The 12,808-nt window shown below is 33.4% G+C and overlaps 1 protein-coding gene across 1 annotated transcript; it reads left to right on the plus strand.

Moving 5' to 3' along the window:
* The first annotated feature begins 2,938 nt into the window (after positions 1–2,938).
* LOC134261065 (uncharacterized) lies at positions 2,939–11,696 on the plus strand. The gene is made up of 4 exons (XM_062743542.1): positions 2,939–3,164; positions 8,124–8,866; positions 8,985–9,209; positions 9,336–11,696. The coding sequence occupies exons 2-4, from the start codon at positions 8,170–8,172 to the stop codon at positions 9,620–9,622; spliced, it is 1,209 nt and encodes a 402-aa protein (XP_062599526.1). The 5' UTR covers positions 2,939–3,164; positions 8,124–8,169; the 3' UTR covers positions 9,623–11,696.
* The last annotated feature ends 1,112 nt before the right edge of the window (positions 11,697–12,808 follow it).

Consider the following 12,808-nt stretch of genomic DNA (forward strand, 5'->3'; position numbering starts at 1 on the left):
CGATATAAGAAACAGCTCTTTACTTTGAGACTCTAGAGCAGACGCTCTAACCACTGCGCCACGCGGGCGACTTTTATTTATTGAAAGAGAGCGCGAGGTCATACTCTATAGAAAAGAGATCTCACTATTTATGAGAAAGGGGAGGGGAACGAACACCCGCATAACACATTTGGGGTTGCTTTTCCGTATATCTTGGAAAGGTCTTGGAAGTAATAATTTGGTCAACAAATATTGCAACGGGATTCTCTGCTTTGAAATACCCTTGTTGCAGTTTACAATTAAATTCTTTAAGATATCTTGTAGACAAAAGGAACAACCTAACATACGAGTACTAATGAATACTGCAAAACCTAGAAATAAACTTTAAGAAACATTACTTTGGCTGTTATTTTACTGCAGTGATCTTCAAATATATACCCCCTCCCTCAATCCCTACCCGTAATGTATTTGTGCATCGTCAGTCCCCACTTCTTTTGCTTTATATACTAAGCATTCAAAAGTATGGGAGAAATATATTGATGTATTTAAAAGCGTGCAATGGGTGTAAAAAGCTCGATTTCCTGACCGCCCTTGTGCATTGTCTGTTTTTATTTGAGGAGGGCGTTCTGTACCTCTCTTGAAGTGGGAGTTTTCACGGGTTCACGCCTTTAAATCGAATGCGGCGTATCCCTGTATTGTCCGACTAATTCTCCACGTACTTCTATAGGTTTTCAGTGAACTGTCCTAAAAAAAGAAAAATCAATTAGAAAGTGGGTGAACAGCGCTGTAAAAAAAATTAATCCATGAAATTTAAATGTCTCCCAAATCGAGAAAAAAAGATAAACGGTTGTTTTATAACTGTTTAGGTATTTCGCAGAATCGTAAAAGAAAGTCTCTCTCTCTCTCTCTCTCTCTCTCTCGTCATAATGCGCTTCTTTTGGATTTTTTTTTTTGGGGGGGGGGGGGGCTGCGCCATCAGTTTTGCTACGTTATATTGTAACCATAAATACACATAATAAAACAGGTTCGATTTCAATCTCAGCCATAGCAGTTTCTCTGCATATTTTCACTTTCGTACGACTAATTATAGTTGACTGTTTAGAGCCGTCTACAATTTCAAGGTCAAACATAAGTAGAGTCACGCAGATTTATATGTTCACGTGCATAAGAAACTGAAATCTTATTAATGTTATTTTTTTATTTTCAAAGTGAAAATGCATATTTACACTCTTTGATCGAAGTTTAAAATGAATAAGCCTTAAAACTACGCCTTCTATACTTAGCATTTCCATTGCCATTTTTTTTTTATTATAATTAAACCTAAATAATATTTAGTCTGAGAATTTCTTCAAAATACTGAAAACATGAATATTAACCAAACAAAATTTAATTATTATTATATTCTGGTAATGGTTTTATGGAGCGATTGCTGTATATCTTCAAATTTTCATAATTTGTGGGAAAAGGCCACAACTGAATAGAAAATCAAACACTGGAAAAAGAGGATCAACTATAGGAAAACTTAAGTGCAGCAATCGGAATAGAAGATAACAATTATCCTTAATCTATACATTCAATGTTGTACATGATTCATTCAGATATTAATGAACTATGAAATAGAATTGGTAAGAATATCGTGAGAGAAAATCTCAAAATTATCTTGAAGATGTTGAGAATCAAATGCGCAAAATATTAAGAAGTAAATTCTTTCCGACTTTATGACCACAACGCATGACATTATCCTAAATGTTAATCTTAATAGATGCATATAAAAAAATTATTACATTACTTTGCTTTGAATAAACTTTTAGATCTTTTGTTGAATGTGGTGAAGGGGTCTGGTTGCATATAGCATATAATTCTTTGTTTTGTTATATTTTGTGTATTTCATTAAAGATTAATCTCAAAATTTGCACGACGTGTATATATTCAATACAAAGCATATATTTCATTATTTTGTTGATTTGTTTGTATTTCATTAAAGATTAATCTAAAATTCATGCACACGATATATGCCCATACAATATATTAATTTTATGTAATAATTGAATGCTTACTATATATGCAAAAATGAATTTATAAATGTTTATCAAATATTAATCTGATATGCTCTCAAATCTTTGCATAAGTACATCTGAGTTGAGCAAAATTTTAAGAAAACATACAACACAAACATAACTCTAAATTGTTTTGGTAAAAACTAAGATTACCATAATCAATATATTTATTTGAATCTTCAAAGAGTATATTTCTTTGATATGCAAAAACATGCAAAAATCCCCTCGAAGAAAAATATGTGTTTCAACATTGAGTGCATTTTTGCGGCCGGTTTCGACATGAAAAACTTTCAGAAATTAAGCACCTAAAAGGGAATTTTGAATTCAATACACCTTTTAGACAGAAAAAATAGGTCGAAGACGCTATACACTATCTTCAAAAGCAATCGATATCAGATTTTTACCTGTCATGACATGTGAAAGATTTTAAAAATATGTAGTTTTTGAAAAGCAAATATTTCGATAGTCCTAAGTGACAAATCAATATTTGTGTATGATTTTAATAGTCCGAGGTTACGCCTTTTATCCGCATGGGGAAAAAATAGTACATTCCATTTAAAAAGATTCTCCCCCCAACGATAGACGTGTACGCTTTTAAAATCTTGACGGACAATCTCTTCAAACTTTATTTGATCAAGGCTTACTTAAATTTCAAAATGTAAATAGATCAAAAATAGTTCTTCGACAGGGCTGAATTTATCTTAATCAATATGCGAAAAGGGCGGTCCCTAGTAACAAACGCTTCCTTATCGACTAATAGAAAGCGTTCACCCGTGACAAAGTGGGCGGGGATTGGTGTATTGTTTCTACTGAGATGATGGACGTGTGTAAGTGCTAGAACCCGCTGTATACGGTTGATTGAATCCCGGATTGTGTGTACCCACGTGGGATTTACCTATTACCAGGTACATAACGGTTGTTTTGTATCGGTGCACGAAATATACCTCGACTGAGCATTTTAAAGGACCAGGGCGACACTGTACCGTTATTCGCCAGGTTGGCACGCACCCATTCACAGGAGATTTTTATTAAGAGAATTCTTATATTCGTGAAATGGATTTAAAACAATTATTATGCTGACAAGAGTTTTTCTTTGCAAAGAATGCAAGATGAAGTTCCATTTCAAAGGTAATTATAATTTAATCAAGAAATATTTTACTTGAAGTGCAAAATTGATAATTTTCAATTTGATCAAATTGGTAATCAAATGACACACAATTTCTTAATTTTAAAGGGCTAAAACCTAAACAATATTTTAAGAAAGGCAAAATGCATTAATTTCAATCTTTTATTTTAAATAATTGATCATCTGTTGCAATGTACTTTGCAGCTAAATACAAATATACAAATATGTTTATGCTTCAAGGAATATATTTATATCTTATAAATGTAAAATTGAAAAAAAAAAATTACCACTGCAATTGTTATTTTGAATAATATTTTTGTTTGTATTTGAATACACATAAAGAAATACGGCGTTTACTGCAGAAGCTAATATGCACAATCTTTGTGCAATGTCTTATGCAGAAGCACACTGCATTGTACCAGGCGCTGCGCTCGCGACATCTTTCGGTTCATATATATGCATACAGATGTTCGTCTAAATAAAATCTGGAATGAGATCCAGCGACAAGATAATCAAATGATATCCCCGTTATGTACAGGAATCTTGCCGAATCACATTACAAAACAAGTAATAAATAAATTATATTTTTTTCTTTATAGGAGAAAAAAAATCCTGAATAATAATTATGCACCTGCTTCCAGACACGCGTAATACATATCATATATCATAAACGAGTGGTACCCAATACACATAAAAAACGGTTAATAGACGTCCTAAGTCGCGCGCTGTGACGAGCGTATATAATTTAATACGTGTACCCGTTGTCGGGCTTCGGATGAAAAACCGGGCAATTATCAAACTCTCCGAAACGACATTATCAATCTTGAACAGATAATGTTATTTAAATTTTTTTGAAATGCAAACTTTATTTCCCAAAACCACAAGACCTGGGTACATTTCTATCTTATCTTTGGGTCCCCTGTTCTTATATATCGAATTACATTCTTTAAATACGTTATCTTATCGTTGGGCTATAGGAATATGTAAATCCTATCTAAAAACCCATTCCGTGTCTCGAGCTTTTAAATCAATATTCAAATTCGAACCCCCGTTATTTTCTTATCGTTTGTCAGGGAACAGACTATCCGTACCTGTGCCCTATGGTTGCGCGGGGTGCGATTTGCTTGCATATTGATTTCGGTAACACACCATAAAAAAATATCAGAGTGTTCAAACTGCAAATAAAACTGTACTTGAAGTGAAGTACACCCTGTCCCAATTGTTTTGCAACGCCAAAAATAAAAGAAAACCCAAACCGCATGACCTTGCAAATCAATTCAATGAGTTTTCATTTTTTTAAATACCCTTAAGGAAATCATATTAAAAACTGTCGCTTTCATTTTTTTTCTTTAGCGTATAATAGGTTTCAACAAGTTGACTTGATTGAATCTTGGACGTAACCGCGCATAATTACTTATAAAGCATCGATAGCGTATCCTTAATAAATGACGCTGTGATTTAAAAGACTTTCTTCAATAGGTTTTAATTGATGAATCCGATTACTCTATAAGCCCACTGCTTTTTTAACACGTAGGGATACGTAATTGCTTTGAAATACCTCGTTTGAACTTGTTTTTTTCCATTTCGTGTTTCCTTGCGGCGAATTTTAAATGACTATTAAACATTATAATTAATCATCTATAAACCGTTTTCCCCCTATAAAAAATCTCTGAAAATAAATTGCATGGATTTAAATAAGAATATTCCCAACATAACAAAACTAAAACTAATCAAAGATAAAATATTAAAAGGTAAAAAGATTGAATTTCCAGACGCTATAGGCGAACGAAAGCCATTAATTTCCTCCATTTCTCCAGCCGAACGTAATAAATTTGCTATGATTGAATTACAGCATATAGAAAGTAAAGTAATAAAGTCTCGTATTGAAATCCCGCGACATCTCATTAAGATGTATACCAAATATAGACACGACAATATCGCTCCAACTCTTATCCATGTAGACGTAGATAATTCCAGTCCCAAGCGTCGGACCCACCCTGACAATAACTCATCATCAACGTTAAGCACCCTGGAGTATAATTTGATGACATTCCATAATGTTAGTAAACACACTCGAGACCTTGTCCTTATCATCCGGGGCTCTTGAGATTGTCTCCGTTAGATGAGGCTAGAGGTCATAAATCACTGTTTTCTCACACTGTATTATCTATCGCTTCTCCGGGAACTACTTAACTCTGAAGGGTTCTATCTTTTATTATGAGGTCGGCTCCAGTCTCAATAGAGGTCCACAGAACGCTTGACATGGACTGCATGCTCAGCATAATCTCATTTTAATCGGCAGTAAATCAAGAATCAACGTCACACCAACGCATTAATAAACAGTAAAAACACAATTTATTTTCCATTTTTAGGATCAGTGTCTAGAATTAATAATGGGATTGAAAATCATAATTTTGGTCCTGCTTAAATACGATGTTTAATATGTACACGCGGACTTGGGAAATCCAACACTGATAAGTTGAGACGGTTTTTTTTATCAATGTTCTTTGGAGTTATGACACAATATGAACATTGATCTTAAGTCATTCATAAATAGATAAATAGCAAGAGAACTACATTACCCAGGAATGTCAATTTGAACTCTGATCTAGAATCTCGGGAGTGCTACAGCGATTAGATGAATATAAATATTGTATTAAACATGACGCTCTTTCTTAAGCATTTTGGGGTAAGCATAATCAAGCTCATTTTAACCCTTAATTTGTTTTTGATCCCTTTTTAAAGTTTTGAGATCTTTCGCTTTGATTTCCTGCAAGTCATTCTGAGAAAACGGTAGAATTTGATGACGTCAAAGGATACTCAAAGACGCCATCTAAAAGTAAGAATGTACTTTAACAGAACGCAATGAAACACACCCGACTGTGGCTTTTATTCTAGAGAGATCGGAGAGTCGTCAAATTGAAATGAAATTCTTTAGAAATCTTCATTATCTTTTCATTGATATGCTTATCAGAAGAGGAAATCAATTACAACAATTTTTATTCCATATCTATCCTATTTTTGATAGATGGATCAGATTTGTTTGAGTAGACCATTTAAAAGGGCTTTTATCGTCGTTTAAAAAGAAAAATACCACCAAACGAGATACAATACCCCAAGATTCATTCAACCCTTTTTCAATTTACATTCGTTTCTACACATCTTTGTATGATATCTAACCATAGTTAACGGTATCTTCCCGTTAAATAACCCGTTCTTTATATACGACCTTTTTTCATCAATGTTAATGGTACGATTGCCGAGCTCATGGTTACATAAAGCGCTGACGTGACTAATTCAAATGTAAAGAAATATTTATCTAAATACCACGACTTAATAACCATAACTTTTCGAAGTATTAGACGTAGATGTTTTTATGTTTATAAATGGTAAGATTTATTTCGACATTGAATTACGAGGCAGAAACGAACAATTTAATTTTTCCCTGGATCGTGAGAAAATATTTGGAAAAATGATTGGCGTAATAATTTCCAATAAAGAGTTTACCTAACCATGCATCGAAATTTGTAGTAATGTGGTCAATTTACGACAATTTTTCTCTTACAATTTCCTTCTAACGTAGTACAATTTCAGAATGTATTGTGAAAAATAAAAAAAATAAATCAAAGTTGTATATAAGAAGAGATCAAATGATAAAGAGTGAAGCATAACACATTTAATGTTCATTTAATAAAATGAAAGATCATAAACTCTTTCTTTCACAAAATGCATTAGCTTTAAAAGTATCGTTTTAGGTAAATGTATCAATTCTTAAATGTTTGTATACAAAAGAAGTAAAAACGTAGAACTCCAGGCAGTGACTCAGGACTTCATTATTTAATTAGTTTATCATCTCAGTTAATAAACCTTTATACACACAGACCTTAGGCTGCTATTCATGACAAGCTTTTTTTGTCTTTCCCCAAACTCCATACAAAAATATCGAATTTTAATCCGATTTTGACACAATTTGAATTACGGATAAGTGTACGCCTAGCCATTGTTTGCCATTGTAAGGGATCTTCATTCATTGTTATAAACCATTCGGGTAATCTTTTGATTCATCGATAAAACATCTGATCTACAAAACCCAAAACCGTAGAATATCCTTCGGGATCGGGTATCCTTTAGCCCTACGTGGATGAATTGATTAATTTTCAAGATGGCAGGCTAATTTGAAAATCCCCAATTTTAGCTGTCTAGAAATAATTAGGTAGAAATATTTACATATTTCTTTAACCCATCGATAGAGCATGTGGAAAATGAATAAATTTCTCAGTCGTTACAATGTAAGGCAGATTGGGACAACATATCGACTTTCGATACCTTTCATTTGAAGTCTCTATTAAACAAAACGTACTTATTGGTCCAAAAGACCTGGTCCATTGTTAGGTTAAGGATCACCTAAATGTTTGTCAATACGTGTGTAAATAATAGAATAATTAGCAAACCTGTCAACGCAGATTTTCGCCTATGACGGCATTCTGTTTATACTCTAGAGGACATTAAAGAACACAATGAAACCATTAACCGAATTTGTTACTAAATATCGAAAGCCATCAACTTTGCTATTGATGTGCAACACATTAGAGAGCTTTCACTTAGCGCGGACAATGAGTTACATTATAAAACGTCATTTAATTTAGTCGGGTGGGGTTAAAACTAGGGGAACCAATAATTGTTTTTAAATCTATAAATAGAACCAAGGTACGGAGACATGCAATAGAAAATTGAAACCTGGACGGCGATATGTAAAATTTTTAGGGGGAATATAATCGGCGTTCGTTGACTTGATAATCCGACTTATATTGAAATGATCAAAATTCAGATTCTTTTCACCCCCACTCGAATTGCAATTTCAAATCATTTAAGCTTGGCCGGAATCAATGAATAGCGTTTCATAATATGCTCTCGTAACATACAGAATTTCTCACGATTTGGCATTCCTTCTTTTTTTCCAGCTTGACAGTCAGCATTAAAGAAATACAGTAAATATAACCCCCCAAAATGGAAGCGAAGCAATCTTATTCAGACATTTCCTCACTACTCATGGACCATCTCCAAAAACTCCGGCAGGTTTCCGGAAGAAGTCGGGAAGATTCCGAAGTTGAGCGATGTTTTCCAGAAATCCGATCACCATTCAAACAAACAGACGGGAATTTGTTCAAATTCCCTCGGGACTATAGAGAAAATATGGAGACAAGTATCAGAAACTATATTCCATCTCCGAAAAGTAGCAAAACCTCATGTGCACTTTATGGAGAAAATTCAGACTGGATGATGGCGGAAAAAACAAAGTCTCGAACACCTCCTGCATCGCCAGCAACGCCATCTAGCTCTAACAGTGCCTTCAGATACTCTCCATCAGTGACTAAACAACAGAGAATAGACAATAAAGTGGTGGATCGAGGACCCAATGTGGCGGGGGACGACGAAATAGTATACTGTGTTCCTAGAACTATTGTCACGGACCTAAAATCTCAAAAAGACAGTTCCTCTGTAGAACAAACTCCCACAAAGCAAACCTACGGATCTGACATCATATCACCTTTTCGGAGATCCTCGCCTAGTCCCAGTCATTCGGAAGACTTGTTCCGCAGTCGGCAGTCAGATACTGTTGATAATGGTACATTTGATGAAAGGCAGTCAGAGCGTGTACGGAAACAACTCAACTTTGACGCATGCTCTTTGAGCAAAAAATCAGGTCAGTTGATTACAAATTTAAAAAAAAATCTAATTTTTCGAACTTGCTTTTTGCAAAGAAAAAAAAATTGAAATTACTTGCGTTGAAAAACTAACCTTTTTTATTTGAACGTTTATAGGAAATATGGACGACTTTTACTACTCGTCAGAAAGGTCACGAAGTCCTTGTAAACAACGAAGGGAAGTAACTGAGGATGATTACGAAGATCAAACGACCTCTCGTCTCGTCCTTCAACTTTTGTCTCAGATCAAAGGTCAAGGGCGGAAGAGGAAGGCTTCGGATTGCTGTAGCTGTGACTGTGATTCCGAGAGTGACAGGGACAGTTTCAAAAGACAACGAAATGGTAAATTCCTCTTTTGACTCTAACCCTAAACACTAATCTAAATGAAGTTGTTTATGACCTCATATAACTGAATTGTCAAAGGGTTTATTGAAAGTTTATAAAAAATGCTAAAATTACTTTTTCCAGATTATTTTGCAAACCAGTTCCGATCAGAAGGTGAATTTAACTGGAGAAGATTAACAGAACAACAGGAAGTACTTCCAGAGAACTGCACATGCGCTCTCATGGAAAAAGAATTCTTAAAGATGGCTGAACAAGCCTATAAGAACATTAGACGCCAGGACGGAAGTTCAGAAAGTTTTGTTCGCTTTCAAAAGGAACTCTCTGAAACTAACGCCATTATCAATGAGTCATTAACAGTGCTAAAAAATATGAAGAATATTTGTGAACACCGCCATATTAATAAATATTAAATTTATTTGTGTATATACAAGAGTTTACGCCGTCCAACGGGTGTGGTCTCAAAACATTTGTATTATTGTATATTTTTTTTTTATTGCAATGTTTACGTGTTCAATCAAGTTTTGCAAGCCAAAGTGTTCGAAAAATTTTTTACAAGCTGAGCTATATAATTGTGTTCATATGTAAATTATTTGTTGTGCTACCAACACTGCCTATGTATATTTTTAGATGATTTTTATGTATATATTGTACATACATTTTTGTACATCACAGTGATCATTTTTTACAGCATATCTCCATTTATTCAGAATAACCCACCTTGTAAATATGTTTTGGTAACAAGGACATCTTTTAAAAAAGGTGTTTATTTGTCCTCTCCCGACTAAGGATATAAGAAATTTGATTTGTAGAAAGGGAAAAATTGGGGAAAAGAGAATAAAAATATTTGTTGATGGGATGGAAGAAATTCTGAATTAAAAAAAATGTTTCCTGGAGTTTTGATGAAAAAGTTTGCGTCGGGTAATTTTTAGTCGAGAAAGTGCAAAAAACATTTTTTTTTAAAGATGGCCCAGTCGATTTTTATTATGTGAGTAGATTTTTCATACATCTTGTTTGAGGTAATGGTGTTTGAATAACATCTTTGAAACATTCCAAGATACAGATGCCCATTGTCGTCAAATTGACCAATGATCACACTTCGTTATATTTTTCATCGCATGTTATTCACGGCGATCCTGATATTAGCTGCGGAACTGTGACGGAGGTCGTTTGCCGGCAGATGGCGCTGTATGGCTCTTCATCCGGCTGTGATAAAAATAGAATTCAAAGTGTGTACAGAGTATTAGAAATTTAGATGTAACAAATTAGATCTCAAAATAGCTTCTACTAATACAGATATTTATTTCTTTGTTTCTAAAACAAAATTTGTAGTTCTTAGCATTAACTTATATTCGGGAGTACATATTCGATATTTATTTATCTATATTCTATTTATAGAAAATAATAATATATAATATTTTAACATCTAGGGAGACTACCTTCCTATCCTTTCACTTGATCTTACGTTTTTTTCCATTTGAAATTAATCTGTGATTTGTATATAGAATTTTTTCGGTAATTTATTCTTAATATAATGCTTTGTAAATTATTCTATTTATTTAACACCCGCTTACCGGTTTATCTATTTATTTATATTTCATATTTTCACAATCCTCAAAAAGTTATTTGTTTTTTGGTTGTTTTATCACTAAAACAAGCAGAAAGAACTTGAGATTTGCTGTGCAAGTCTGAAGAATTTAGGGAAACTTGGTGATGTATGTAAAAAAAAAAAAACTTTGAAGTTTGACTTTTTTTTATTGTTTTCGTGTTGAATAGCATATGTTAGTTGTGTTTGCAGTGGATTTTTTGACATTTTTTTCTGTGAGTGCGTTATCTTTTTCTTATTTTGGTCTCTTATCTTCCGTCCACAAAACCCCACCCACCCACCCAAGAAATTACCTTTCGCTCACTTTGTTTGATTTTCTGAAATCAGATTTTTTTGGGTGGGGGATTTTTTTTTTGACATTTAGAAATCGAAATGATATCTAAACAACTTCCCAATAATTAGTGATTTAGCTAGATATCATACATTTTATTAATAATAGGCTTATTTATCATTATTATTACGTAGTATAGGATTATAGCCAGACTGTCTGTCTGTGCAACACCTTATCGACCGCCGTCCAAAGTTAAAGTGTGGTTAATTAACTAATAATTAGCGGTAGATTTTATACTTTCATTTTTGTTCAATTTCTTTCTAATGTTATTCATCGATCATATGTTTCATAGAATCTTTGCAGAAATCAAAGTATCTGAACATGTGTGATGACGTCACATAAGAAAGCAAATCGAACTCATCATTTCATCACGTGACATTTCATGCATCACCAATCATTTGCTAGATTGTGAACAATCTATACCCTTATCGAAATCCGTCCAAAACCTCGATAAGTTATTTAATAATACATGTATATGTAGAAAGAATGATTTTATGGAATGTTTTTTTCTTCCTTTTAAATTTTGAAATAAAATTGTGAAAAATCTTAACTACAGTTTTGTTTTCTATATGGATTGTGAATATGGTAGATTAGTGTTAATATCACGGATTCATTGATCTGCAGTCTCAAAACTCATTTTATTTTTGAACATGAGATAATTTCAGATGGGATTTTACTGAGTTAATCAACAGGATTGAAGACAAGTTTTTACAAGCTACTAGTTCCTCTTAGAAGTTTGCGTTTCTGTGTTTTTATTACTACTCACGCAAAAAACACAGAACACTGGCTTTTAACGACGAATCCTGAAAGCTTTGATGTGAATTAATTACGAATGGAATTCAAAAGGCGGACCTGCAATATATAGCAGCAAAACATGGAATTCCGTTTCGGCAAATGACTAAGTGGATAAAAAGACTATGTTCTTTTTTTTCTTCTACATGACTTTTTGTGAAATCTCTACTGAAATTTGACGTGCCTGCGTTGGTCAACCCAACTTGCAATGGCGTATTTAAGGTCAGACGACACGTTCCTCAAATATATGTTTTGTATCTCTTGGTATCATATAAAAAAATATTCATATTTGTCATTCTCTTCAGATTGCTACACTGTTTTCAAAATGTTTTCAAATATAGAAACACCAAAAATTGTGTTATAGGCCATTTAGAAGATTACCCTTAAGGGTTATATAAGAAATATGACCCTATGGTATCTTGGCCAAATGCCTTATAATAACTAATTTTTTGTGAGGAAACTTGTTTAAGTACCTAAACTTCAATGAAAAATTCTTAGGAAAAATTATATATTTTTGAGGAACGTGTCGTCTGACCTTAAGAGGGCTGGGTGGTCGTGGTCATTTCTAGACTATATCGATCTCCTTTAGAAGAAGAGCTCCATATAAAGTTACACAAAAGAGATGAAATTTTAAAACTAAAATTTATGAAATTTTTCTTTGCCAAATGATTGTTGACAGTTCAAGATATCATATCAAAATAATTCAGTTATATCTGATTATTTGTTGATCCCCAGCCTCCTTAAAAACATTTTTTTTTCGATCTTCAAGCATTTAAAACAATAAATATTTCGACTTCTCTTTATTTCGCAAAATCTTGTTTGTTTCACTCTAGCTTTATCTTTTAATTGTGGAATGCGTTTAAGCATATA

Source organism: Saccostrea cucullata, unplaced genomic scaffold (assembly GCF_032062105.1).
Source record: "Saccostrea cucullata isolate Sc308-1 unplaced genomic scaffold, CSIRO_AGI_Scuc_v1 ctg421, whole genome shotgun sequence".
Taxonomy (NCBI): Eukaryota; Metazoa; Mollusca; class Bivalvia; order Ostreida; family Ostreidae; genus Saccostrea; species Saccostrea cuccullata.